General features: G+C 40.4%; 1 protein-coding gene across 1 annotated transcript; it reads right to left on the bottom strand.

Moving 5' to 3' along the window:
* Positions 1-1,338: 1,338 nt before the first annotated feature.
* crkl (v-crk avian sarcoma virus CT10 oncogene homolog-like) lies at positions 1,339-12,395 on the bottom strand. Its single transcript, XM_044175338.1, has 4 exons — positions 11,819-12,395; positions 11,137-11,449; positions 9,896-10,370; positions 1,339-3,736 (listed from the first exon to the last, which is right to left on the bottom strand). Exons 1-4 carry the CDS (start codon positions 11,829-11,831, stop codon positions 3,602-3,604), a joined length of 936 nt encoding a protein of 311 aa, XP_044031273.1. The 5' UTR covers positions 11,832-12,395; the 3' UTR covers positions 1,339-3,601.
* Positions 12,396-13,735: the final 1,340 nt, after the last annotated feature.

Below are 13,735 nucleotides of genomic sequence, written 5' to 3'. Positions count from 1 at the left end.
AACAGCAAACTAAATACACAATTATAGAATAGTTGTAAAAGGCATTATTTGAAAAGAATTTACTGAAATTAAGGAACCTAAAACATCTAACTATTGACACGTGTTATCTGAATCTTTTCAGTCTTTTCAGTTTTAGTAAATGGGGTGCTGGGTGTTATGCTTGGCTACAGGTAGACTGAGAGTTTAGGAAGAAGATGATTAAGGAAGTTACTGTATATAAGCCCTCTGCTATACTATGCTTAAGTTTTATCTGTTAGTGTTTATAATTTTCTCCAATTTTCTGTTTTTACGTTGAAAATGCAGAACTACTACATCTTCATGTGATTCATCAACTGCATTTTTACCTGAGCATCAGCTGTGATTTAAACTCGATAAAGTCTGATAATGTGATTTTTTTTTCTTCATCCATAATTTATTCATTCCCTCACAATCTTATAAAAGCCCATAAGACAACACATCTTGTTAGTATGATGATGCCAGTATTTCTAGACTGCTACATCATTAATGAGTGAGCAGTCCCTTGACATGTTGTGTATGAAGACTTGCTATCTGCGTAGAATGGTAGCAATCTACTACAGTCATTATAAGTGTACTATAGATGCATGCATGCCCATGGCTACTACACATGGAAACAGTTGCATAACCTAGCATATTCATATATGTTTCAATAAAGTCCCAGCGGAGGGTCGCTGTGAATGGTTCGAATCCTCCTACATTTACTTTAAGCCCTGTTTCCCATAAGCGCTTGCTTTCACGTGTCACCTTTGCACCACCAGAAGCATCTGATCTGGAGTCCACTGATCTACGCCTTGCAGTACAGTAAGAACAGTTTTGTTTTAATAAGAAATGTACTTCTAAATGAGGTCATGCTTTTTCTAGAATATAGTTCAAAACAACATACTGACCTCTAAGTGGTAAAAGTAATTGTAAGGATATGCTAATCATCAACTGCATATGCAATCGTTTGCCCCATACAAAACCTCATATCATTTTTAGGACCTATTGGATTTTACTTATTTGTACCTGGTTTGAAAAGTGCTTAACAGTCACAGGACATGCCCATCTGAAACATTGCCCTTGAAAAGTTTTCCATTCCCCATCTGTAGGTCAGCTGACTTTCTTTTATTAGCACTTCATTAAAATTCATTAATTGCTTCCTTTCTCTTGGGCGCAGTCAGAATCAAAACTGGAACTGTCACAAATTAGAGCAAGAGCAACTGTCCTGTGCTCTAGATACACAACCTGTGACGCCAGGCTGCTGCAAACACGTCCACACCCACCCGTCCATGTTATAAAGACAACATGCATATAGAGGACAGAGATAACAGCCGGAGCAACTTAAAGAAGTAGACGTAAATTTTATTTACTTGTTCTGTACATAAAGGGTCAATACCAGCACAGGTGTTAACTATGGGAAATATTAACACATGTAAATGGTATAAGAAAATAAAAGGCACAATTTTCAATTCTTAAGTAAAAGACAGGCTTTCCTAGAATATGAGAAGAGAGCACAGTAATACTGTTAATGCCATTACAAAACAACTCAGAAGCATGAGAAAAGCAAGTTCACCTCAAGAAAGGAAATAATCAGGGTGTATTGCTTAATTAGTAGATTTCATTAAGTGTGATGAGGAAAACCCACACTGGTTTGTTTGCACAGAGCAGGAGGGATTAAAATAACAGAAACCTTGATTTAATAAGGACATAAATGACATTAAGCAGCATTTGGCCAGGCAGAACCATCTCCCTGGCCAAGAGGTCATGCACAGAGGCAACCAGCAGGCATTTTTCCCTTTTGTAAATGTCACCGTAGGTACTTTTGTTTAATAACATCAATAATTTTAACAAAACTGCTTGTTTTAATAGCTGACTACAAACTAACAAAAGACAAAAACAAATTTGGGATACAACTAAAAGCTGCACAATTTTACTCTGAGTGAACGGCCGAGCAATAATTTGAATGGAAAGCACTAGGAGAGAAAGGCGGTGAAACAGTTCATTTTTACAGCAGAAATCTAGGGGTCGACACTGTCTGGTCAACTGTTTAATCCTCCTACTGGCTCCTACCGATCAAACAGAATTGGTTGCAGCACAGTATGAACAGAGATGCTTTCCACTACTCCAATAGAGTCTGTTTGCATAAAGAGAGACAAAAATTGTGCACACGCCAAATATTTAAGGAATAAAGCTGGTTGAAATCCTAAATTGACAGGAGTAACATCATATTAAAAACATAAGGTTTGAGAGGGGATTGCATGCGCTAAAAGATGCATTTATCTTACTCTCTGAAAAAGGCATTGATGGGATCTTATTGGTTTGCTGAGACATTTCCTCCTTCCCTGACCTACACCACTAAGAGTGGAGTTTCTCACCTCAGTGGAAAGCCTTCAGTCCTCGTGCCGACACTAAGTTTTTAGCTAGTCAGATGCTTGTGGGAAGTGCTGCCAAGGGCTACTGCCATTGCTATTTGACTTTTGAAAATCTGTTCAAAGCTTTGCACTCCTATGCAGAAAGTTGAAATATATCTTCTAGTGCTTGATGCTGTTGGCACTAAAAACCTGCTAAACTCTAAGCAATGTCCTTTAAGTTCAAAATAATAAGGACAGTAAAGAGAGGTACCAAGTGGACATGCAAAGTTACCCCTCTACCATACATCTTCTCAATCTCACAAATAAACTAAAAAACAACAAAAATTATTATTGATCATGTGGCACAAATAAGAAAAAGATGATCACATATGGCTGTGTCTTGTCTTATTAACAAAAGATAAATAAGTCTTGTCAGCCAGACTTGTGCCAGGTTGAAGAGCGGTTGGGATCATGGGATCTATGTCACGCTACATCCTAGATCCTCCACAAACCCATCTCTCCTGCTTCCTCCTGACTCCAGTCACACATCACATACATATCAAAAACCTGTCAACCCGAATCACTCATGGCCAATACGTGTGTGTGTGTGTGTGTGTGTGTGTATGTGTGTGAACATGTGTGTGTACATGTGTGCGCTTGTGTGATGGTTATGGTACAACAGTGACTTGATTGTTTGGAGAAATAACATTTGACTGGCTGGTTAGCTCCTCAGTGCTCTCCCAAGTCCATAGGGATATTTCTTTCTCTACTTCGTACAAATATCCTCACATCAACAGAAACACACACAAACACGTTCTAAAGTCCCTAGAGACTTCAAACATAACAAATATTCAGAGAAATCAAATAAAAAACATGTTGTCATGTAATGTGGTAAATATCCATTGTGAACTCGCACGCGCACACACACGCACACACACTCACACTCACACTGATGCCCAGTGATCTGGAAAGAAAAAGGACACATATGCAAAAACCCTGCCCAGCCTGGAATCAAGACATGGGAAAGGGAACTGGGAGAAGTGGGGTCAGGTTTTAGTTTGGATCCAATGTCCAAAGCTGTAAACAGTCAGAAAGCCTTGCAACGGTTGGCAACAACAGAGGGGTCGCTATCATTGTACAGCCCCCAAGCAGGCAAGCATGTAACCATGGTGACACTGGCGGGAAAGGTGGAGAGAGCCAGCACATTCAGGTACAGGTCGATACTGGCGAGAGGGTCCAGTCGAACTCTTAGGTCAGTCACTCTCATCCGGATTCTGGGGGTCTATGATTTTGACATGGGTGAATGGGAAGAGACCCCTCCGTCCGTTCACCTCTCCCTCCCATTGGCCGCTGATGTTCATCCGTGTAACCTTGACGATGTCACCAACCTGAGGAAAGAAGGACAGGAGGCTGAGTTACAGGAGGAGCATTAAATCTAAGTGAGTTTCAAAATTACATACAAGATATGATGTGCAGTATGGCTTGGAGTTATTTTGTATGCATGTTAGACAAATTAAGAATTTAAATCATAAATAAGTAATTTAAAAATGCAGTGTTGTCAAACTAAAAATGCGATTGTTTCATTATTTTCTGAAAAATGGCTGTTTTAAAGTTGAGTTTTCCACACTACAATGGCATTGCAACATTTAGGGAACACATTTAACTGAAGTGCCTTGCAGTATAACAAGTGCATACACTCACCCAGCCCTGTTATCACAGCTTAAGTTCTGTAACACAACAACTCACTAAAACGTCCAGACAACCCAGGACACATGAACGTTTTGGGTAGATTAGAACGCATTTACCAAACAAGTCAATTCCGCATTATAACCACCAGACAAGTATCATCATTTCTACTTAAACACGTAACTCCTAATCACGGGTGGCTGCACTACACCATCTGCTAGGACATAATCAAATTGAGCAAAGAAGTTATAGCGTGACTTAACAGTGTATCCAAGTTTGTAAGTGTATTTTTCACACAATGCACGTGCAGATAAAATGACAAAGGGTCATTTGAATTTTAAGATGATTAACTGCGGCACCAGACTCTGTTGTAAAGATACATTCAGAATGAGAGACAAGGAAAATATAGCAAGGTTAGAGTCAACATTTTTCATAGCCCAAGGAAAAAACAAAATGCATTTGACACATGGCTTGTTTATAGCACCTGCTCCAAACTACACTAACAATGTACATGTGAGCTCACACAGCATCCATTACAGTTGATTTATTAAATACACACTAAAATAAAAGCTGTTTGTCAGATCTCCACATCACACTGTGATTAAAACAGACGACAGCGAAGCACAGAGCTGTGGCTCAGATGGGTTTGTGACATTGAATGTGACCCAAATCTGTTAAAGCCATATGTTCTTTATCAGGATTAGAAGGGAAAAGTCTCCATCATCAAAACCATGATTGAAACATGAATGCGAGGGCATACCATTTGTAGCTTTAACTTCAGAATGAGGCTTCAAGGACATTTAGTCCTAAACATTATCTGTTATAATAATCTTTTACGCTGCTCTGGAATGACAAGAATGCTACTTAGTCATAAAAAAGCTGAAACCAAAGAAAACTTCCGCCTGTCTGAATGAATCATGACGTAGTGAAAGTAGATTGCCATCACTTATATTCAATAAAAGACAAAGTGGAAAAAATGACTGTCCCTCACAAGATTTCACCTTTACATTTCCACTTAAAACACATTTTTAAGTGTTGAATTATATATATCTTATTTCAAGGGTTAACGGGCATATCTTTATTAAGAGGTTGGTTATTATGAATGCAGACTTTGATTAAAATTCTTATGTATATTGAGTCCTTATTAACCTAGTACTTTGAAGTATTTTGTAACTAGAATGACAACAAATCCTAATGAAATCAAATTTACTGTGACCACACAAAAGTTTGGGTAAAAAGTATAGCATAATCTCTTAAAAGAATCGATCAAACTGCCAAGAAAGCAGTAATGAAAAACAGCCTAAATATCAATAACCTGATTTCATTTGTTGTGGACTGCCTGCTCCTGAGTTGAATAAATAACGACTCAGCTTCTGCTTCTTGAACCCCAGAGGCTCCAAAATATCCACAGTACAAAACTAAAGGGTTTTTGCTGTAAGCCATGCCCTAGCATATTCTGAGCCAAAGACAGAGACAGATAGAAGAGACATGATGAGACGAGGTAAGGCATGTGTTTTCAGTGCAAAGCAAGCTTTAAACCAGAAAATCAAAAATACCATAGGAAATACTCAAGTTTCAGCTAGTTTCTTTCTAGTTACTGGTTTCTAGGGTTTCGGGTGGCTTCCTTCTCTTGATTAAAGTAATTACATTATTATTATTATTATTATTGCTTAAGTGCAAAATTCTGGATTTTGTGTTTAGTCTCCGATCTATCTACTTAGGCCTATTTTTTTTTTGTATCTCTTTTCCAAAACAGGATATTTCAGGAGTGCAGACCTTTAAAAAAAATTTAAATACACAATATTGAAAGACAAGTGCCTAGCTACTGTAAGATTAGCAAAACTTTTATGAAGAAATGAGTGCATGTAGATTGTTGCAGACAGACAATGGATTCATATTAATCCAGAACAGATGCAACTGAGTGTGGGTTTTCCTCAGTACTCCTGTTTTAGGCCAGGGTTGATGTGAAGGGAAGTGAGGAACAAAGGCATGCCGGAAGAGCAGCAATTGTACCTGCACTGCAATTCAGTATACGTCTTTAGAAAAACCCTATGAATGTTTCTATTATCTGTTACCTAGTCTTCAGGGGACCACACACACGCAATAACAATAGCATCTCTATTTCTTAATTCTAGCTAGTGAAAAAGACAGAACCTATTTTTGCAGCTTTTGCAGCATCAATTCTCTCAACTAATTGAACCCTTTAAGTTCTGCCAATTGTTGTGGGAAGTGCTGCCCCTCTTTGAGCTGCACAGCAGGTATTAGAGCCAGCATATAGAACAACAATTCCAAAAACAAATCTGCAGCCTTAACATGGACAATGTGTAGAGAGACGCAGCTTCAAACCCATTGTAACTTGTTTCTCGTGCCCAGTGAAAGCAAAGTGACAGTTGCCCCGTGTTATGTTCAAGCTTGCCACTGCCACAATTTGTATCAGTAATTCCTAAAACCCAGGATGACATCATCAAATAGCATGAACTAAAATGAACCAGGGCAACACACAGCAAGTCTGACGTTTGAGGTGTACAAAATCAAGACATTTCACACTGGACACACAGTCAGCCCTAACAGTTAGGTTGGTTGATTAGTCAGACCTACAGCATGTTCACACTGAACTTGCATGTATAGTTTTCTTGAAATTTACAAAATATAAAAACAATTTTCGTTAATTCTATTCCTTATCAACACGGTGCAAGGAAATGCTATCAAGTTTCAATCAGTTTTCCTTTACATGCTTCCTCTAGTCTTTTGTGTTGTGCCTGCGGATGGAGTAGTATCAGTCGGAAACTGTTGCGGTAGCACATATTTGAACAGCCTCTCTTGATCCCTAGGATTAGCAAAATATGGAAGTTCAGACGCAGTTTTCACAATAGCGGCACATTTGAGGTGTGGTAATGTAGGCCTGAAAAATGTTGCTGAAAAAGAGGCAACGTGAATACTTTATCTCACAGCAGCTCTTGTTGCTGATGCACACAGACAGGGTGGAATCTTCATCGTCACTCTGCATTTTGCTCAAATGTTAACAACAGGTTCTAGTGTTTTAAAAAGGAGAACAGCGGGCCTTTCTGGCAGCTGGCTAAGCCGGGGTGTAATGGCTAACAATAAAGAAAGATGTTAAATTGCCTGGGCTTACTATGAATAATAGTGATTAACTAGAAAATAACTTTATCAGCTAAAAACACTGATGGGAGCTTGGGACATCTCCAACTTTTGTTGAACCCAATTACTAACTGGAGCGACCATTAGGATTGATAAAAATAAGGTTTAAATGCATCCTTGCTGCTGCAATAATGAATGTAAATGTGAAACAGTATTTGGGATATTCCTTGGTGAATCAAGGGTGCTCTGGAACAGGAAGATGTTTGTGAAGACATACCTCTTGTGTGCCAAATAAAGTCATGTTTCAGTTTTCACATGCTCACTTTGCTTGACCATTGTGCGCACTCACTCTTTCTCTATTGCCCTGTCTCTGTTTGCCTTTGTGGAGTTGGTTAATGAACATTTTGTTTAATGGAGGTTTCTACCTCTACTCAATGCAGCTGTTGACATACAAAGGGCAGTGACGGGCAGTGGAGGGCGCAGACCAAGGCCAGCTGATGTGTCTTGTGGAGCCATTCAACTCGTGTCACAGCATCAGTGAGGTATGAATGAGGTATTAGGCCTAGGGTGATTTTTGTTATTAGATGTCAATTGTAAAAAGGGACACAGGGGAGAGAGCAGACAGGGCTAATGTTGTTAGAGGGAGCTGTCTAACCTTTAGCATGAATACCATTCACCAGGCTTGCTCACTGTCCAAATTTACACCCTAATTTCTTTATAAGAGTCATAGAAATGGTTTGTATCACTGCATCTAGCTGTAGAGGGCTAGTTTACTTCCTAGATCCACTGACACACACTGATGTCAGTGAATTTGCAGCAGAGATATGAGAAGATACCTTTCATTTTCTTCTCTCCCCTGGGGGTATCACTACAGCTCAATCTGCTATGAGAGTGGAGCATTTTGGAGCCCCAGAATATACGTGAAGTGCACATTATGAATTAGGCTACATCACATGCTTCAACACGTTACCACAGTCAAAGCAGCCAGAGTGCATTGCTGAGAAATGCAACATTGCTGAGAAATTGAGCCTGAGCCTCTGGAGTCTCGAGACAACTGAAAATCAGTGGAAATTGAGTCACAATACTGTCGTCAGTCTTACCACAGTCCCTGCCCACCCTCAATTTATAGCTGCCAAAGTTTATTTTGCATTTCATTTATCATTCCAAGAAGAAAAACACCATGGTGTCTAATAGACAAACTACACAGAACTCCAACAACTGCTCCCTCAACCCACCGTGACTTCCTGTCCAATCAGAAGCCAGAGAATCAGTGGCTAACTATCTAACACCAAACATGTGGCTGGCATTCATTAATTTTCAATTAACGCTGGCAACAACAAGCATCCCACCACCACAGCATCAGCATGCAGCATGGTGCTAGTGCCCAGCGCAAGAAGAAGAAGTTGACCAGAAGTCAACTTAATGCAAATGTATAAGAATCACCTGTAGATAAGGTCTGATTTCTAGTAACCTAAAAAACTAAAGCTAAATTAAATTGCTTGGTGCAGCCAGACTTTAACTGAAGCACCGTGTCACACCCCACCCCCTGGCAAGAAGCGATCAGAGCGGCTGCTCTGTGGTATGGTGTGGTTTGGTGTGACCACACAGTGACAGCATAGTCTTCAATGTTAGAGGCCTTGAGAAGAGCTGCAAGTCATCTTAAGACACTTTTACACATAGAACCAGCAAGACTACTGTGGTAACTCTGTAGGCAGCGCTGGTGTTCCCCCTATTCTCATTACTATGTACTGACTAATGCATTTTCAATGCAGAATGCAGCCAAACTTTCCAAGAAACAGAACAGTGTTTGAAATATTCCACTTTATGTATGAAATGGAAACGGTGTATAATTTTTTTAAAGGTATAATTTAATGTCAATGTATACATAATTAATTGTGTATGCAAGGTTGAGCTGGACCCAAGTGTCTTTTGTTAAAAGATTTTTTCAACACTGTGGATGTGCTGAAAAAAGTGCTAAAATGCTGAGTCAAAACCTTCAACGGGGCAGTGCAGCTTTATAGAGTATCTTAACACCCCGGAAATCTTTTTTTCTGACCTCCAGTGGTTTAATGCCTTGCGGTTCTTGCCTCGCTGCAGTGTTGTACAAGTGGTCTCCAGGACCCTGTGACATCACTGTGGGGTGTGGTTACAGGTTAAAACCATGCACATTTCTGACCACACCTAATCACAGAGGTCAGGGGTGAGACAGGCTTGAAACTTTTAACCAGAGAGGGCAGCAACACACTGCTGTTAAGCCTGGTGTTGAGGCTCTTACACATTGCACAACTTGTAGTTGGCTGAGTAGCCTACTACAAGTTGTGCCTCTAGCACTTACTTGGCATGGAGATTTACTGCATGATGTTGCATTACAAATCAACAGTACGGCAAAACAAAAATCTTATATAATATTATGTGACAAACAAACTGGATTTGCCACATTAGCTGTATTCTGAAAATGTTAAGGATTTTTGTGCATGGTAATGTTACCTAATTTGAACCAGAAGTAAGTTAGTTCAAATCTTGTCTCCAGAATTTACATTCAGTATTTGACCCACTTCATAAACACCAAAACAGTTCAATGTTGACTACAATACTTAACCTCTAACAAAAGCAGCAATCAATTAAAGCAGAACTTTACACAGCAAGTGAAGTCAATGTGATTTCCTAGAAAGGCAGGGACAAGAGGTGAGGGAAAGAGAAAAGACAAAGGACATTTTATAGAAAAAAATAGGGGGATAAAGTGAAATCCCACTTTATAATACCTCTAGAGCAAGAGCTGTTTTGTCATAGGCGCATGGCACTCGTTTCTGGATGGCCTTTGCCATGACGGGGCCATTCTGCATGGATGGTAGTGGGGTGATAACTGCTCCAGGTGTTCCAGGAGGCAATGGCGAAGGTGTCTGGGGCTGGGCATAGGCGTGGACGAGGGCGTGGGAGGGCTCAGGGATTCCATAGCTGTTGGAGTTGCGAGATCCATGGGAAGGCTGGCCAGGGTGAGGTGAAGGTCGTACTAATTTCTCCACATAGGGCACAGGGATCATCCCGACACGTCCCTCTTTACTCTTGGCGCTCCACCACTGCTCCTCTGGCTTCTCCAGGATGATAAGGATCTCCCCCTTCTTGAAGGGAAGGTCCTCTGCATCACTGCCAGTGAAGTCATATAGAGTCCGCACATACTCCAGGTTCTCCTCTGGGCCACCAATGGGCTGGATGGGACAACTCACTGTGCTTGGGTACCTTGAGAGATTATAATAATGAGGCAAAGGAAGGAGACATAATGTAGTTACCATAAAAAGAAGGTCACTGTCAAGTTGATAATGAAAATGAAATCAGGGTCAGGTTTCCTTCATGCATCAGTTTCTGTTTTGTTGAATGGTGTTCAATATAAGCTGATGTTAGGTCAAAGGGCCCAATTTACATTTGTGAAAATGTGATTTACATGTGCCTCTCCAAGGAACACTTGCACATGAACGTTTACTTATATACTGTATGCAAAGTAATTGGCAAAAAGGCTTAAATAAAAAACTATCTCAATACCCATCTTAGTATCCAGTGTCTTGGAGCAAGATTTATAGAATGACAAAAAAAAAAACAACAACAAATAGTAATCAGTGATCAAGTAGCAAAATGTAATATCTAGTTAGTTAGAGTTATGGCTGTCAGCAAACATTACTAATAGAGTACACAAACCACAAACTTTACCAGCATCTTGGCTGGTGATTGTTTATTTTTCCAAACTGGTGTGTTGGAGGGCCAAGCCTTAATAAAAACAGTAAACTGGATGTGTGGTGATAGTGCTCCACCAGTCAGTTTTAAATGTGGCAAACAGGATGCTTCATGGCATATCTGCAGGGTACTGCAGTCTGACTTAAAGTGGGTTAGTTTTGATAAAAATAGACAACCTAGTTAACCTAGAATGTATTTAAGAGGCCCAGGTGTTATGGTATTTTATAATGGTGTACATCTTGGTAGTTAGTGGAGGGGTATTGGGTAAATTTCCTACCTGGGGGCTGGCTCTATCAGCGTGGTCGTATCCAGGTAGTGGATTTTGTAGAACTCCAGGAGAGCAGGGAGGTGCTCAAACTCTTGGTCGCCTATCTTAAACCTCTTGCTGGGCAAAGAGTTGATGATATAGTGAGACACTTTGGAGTTTTCAGATACTGACAGCACGTAGTCGCCGGGGCACGTCGACGAGTCTCGAACAAGAAACATGCCATGTCTCTGTCCTTGTAACCTATTCTGTGCCTCTTGTCGTGACACGGGTCCAAAATACCAGGCGGACCGATCAGATGAATCAAACCGAGCAGTTGACATGTCTGTTCAAAAATAAGTTAAAATCGGTCTACAAATAAGAAAAAGGAAATTACAAAACAGACTAGATAATAAGTTAAAACGTGTATGCGTGGTTGGAATTGGCCAATCACAGCAAATTGGAGGATTTGGAAGATGCAGGGCAGGGCATTCGTCGCCCTGAGAGGTTTTCGAGTGACTTCTGCACAAACGCTGCAGGCTCCGGAGACCTCGGCTTTAAAAAATTACCACCCAAAAACATAAACAACCTGACGTTTTCAGAGACAGGCTGCGACTGGCTTGATCCAACTTTGGAGCATAATGTGGTGCCTCTGTTCAGCAGTCAAATGCTGAGTGATTGTTTGAGCAATCAAAATTAAAAAATAAAAACTTACGACAGACAAACATCGACGAAGACCGAAGCACCAAATCAATAAAGCTTCCCTTTTTCGTTCCGCCTTCCGATAAAACACCAGGCTTCTCTTCTAATAACGTATCTCCTCCAGTCAGTGTCAGTTACGAGAACGGAAAAGGTGGCCTCAGCTTTTCATCTGTTAAATCCTCATGTCTGCTAAAGGTTGCCAGTAGCCGCGGGTCGGAAACGAAATGATTAGTTTGTATCTTCTTGATCTTATGGTAAGGCACACGTCATGGAAATGCGTTTTTGAATTCCCTTTCTCGAGTCGGAGCAGACTTTTGAGGCAGCACGGCAAAAAAATGGCGGCCCGCAACACGTCTTCACACAAAAAAATATTTCACAGCAGCGGCTCGTCTCCTGCGCGTGCATCTCAGGAACCAGTACGTTATACTGTAGCTCTCGCGTGCTATGACTGCTCACGAGGGATCCCGGCTTAACGATTATATATTTTATACTTTCCCTTATTTCTGCTCGTCCCCCCCCTCACCCGAGCCACCAGAAGTGCAAGTACGAGACCGAAAAATGGCGACGGGAGGGTAGGTCCCGCTTCCTATCTGCACGTCACTGACGCCTGGAGGGGAGGAGGAAGGGGGTGGGCGGGTGACGACGACACGGACAACCCCCCACCCCCATGAAGAGAGTAAGGTGTCAATCAAGTTTCCATGACACAGCTACAGAACATTTTGTGTGACGAACGATGAAGCAGTGATGTAATCTCCAAAGGGAAAACAATCAACATTATAAGTCAAAATACATCACAGGCCTATTTAAAACAGCAGCAGGGTCGTATGTTGTTTTTCTGCTATGCTCTGCGTAGTCCTCTTTTTCTTTTTTGATGAAATGTGTAAGTGCAGTTTTAAAATGTGCAACAAAAGTTAACTTATTTTATTTACTTGCATAACTAGCATTATCATCAGCATGAAAGATGGGTAAAACTGTACTTCTCAGCCAGAATAAGTAAAAGTAGCAATGCACAATGTAAAAATACTCCTTTACAAGTAAAAGTTCTGCATTTAAGTAGAAATACACAAGTATTATCAGCAAAATACATAATATATATCAAAAGCAAAAGTACTGGGTATGCAGATAAATGGCTCCTGTGAGTGTTGCATTTTCATATACTAAGCTATATTATTGCATTGTTAATATTGAGGCATTATGTGAAAGTAGCATTTTGCTGTTTGTAGTTGAATGGGGTGGAGCTCATCTTAACTACTTTACTACAACAGCGCATCATATTTTATAAGCTAATCATGTGTTTTCTATGTAAAATCATAATCTGCAAAGTAAGTCGTCTCAGATGGGTTCCCCGAGGACGCAGCCTGTTCTATTAAATAAGTACATGTTCTAATGTGAATCTACTGTATATATAACAGGATTTTCTTTGTAGCCTATTATGTTGTATGTCTGTAGCTTACTGGTGCTTCATGCGTAGCTCATGTGTTTGAACTGCGAAGTACAGTATATTTACTCCATCAAAAGTTATTTCATGCCACCAGTACAACATTTTACATATTTCCCTATTTTCATTTCCTGATGTTCCTCAACTTCCCCTCCCTTCAATCTCATAATAAGTATTATCTGGCACAGAACTGTGACACATCGATTTGGAGCTCCCCAACCTACCCAACCCACAAAACAATATGCTGAAAGGGAGAGAGTGAATTTAAATGCAGGGTGCAGTGCCTCATAAGAAGCCTTAATAAAGAGTAATACAAATGACAGAATGTGTTAGAAAACACTGACTGAGCATGACAGATGTGACAATGAGACGAGACAACTTCTGCTCATTGATAAAAGTAAAATATATAAAGAGGTAGCTCTGTTCCTCTGGTTATTGAGGTTTCATTGACAATGCCTCATGAGGCTGCAGCTGGCACAGAGCAGCTCTCAT

The sequence above is a fragment of the Siniperca chuatsi genome, linkage group LG18, assembly GCF_020085105.1.
Source record: "Siniperca chuatsi isolate FFG_IHB_CAS linkage group LG18, ASM2008510v1, whole genome shotgun sequence".
Classification (NCBI taxonomy): domain Eukaryota; kingdom Metazoa; phylum Chordata; class Actinopteri; order Centrarchiformes; family Sinipercidae; genus Siniperca; species Siniperca chuatsi.
Note: the sequence above shows the minus strand (reverse complement) of the source record. Positions and strands in the feature narration are given on the sequence as shown.

What these genes read in the sequence shown, in the direction of transcription:
- crkl (XM_044175338.1), bottom strand. An exon ending in CTGATAGAGCCAGCCCCCAG is followed by an intron (nt 10,371 to 11,136) that starts GTAGGAAATTTA and finishes TAATCTCTCAAG; the next exon opens with GTACCCAAGCACAGTGAGTT. An exon ending in AAACAGCTCTTGCTCTAGAG is followed by an intron (nt 3,737 to 9,895) that starts GTATTATAAAGT and finishes TTCTTTCCTCAG; the next exon opens with GTTGGTGACATCGTCAAGGT.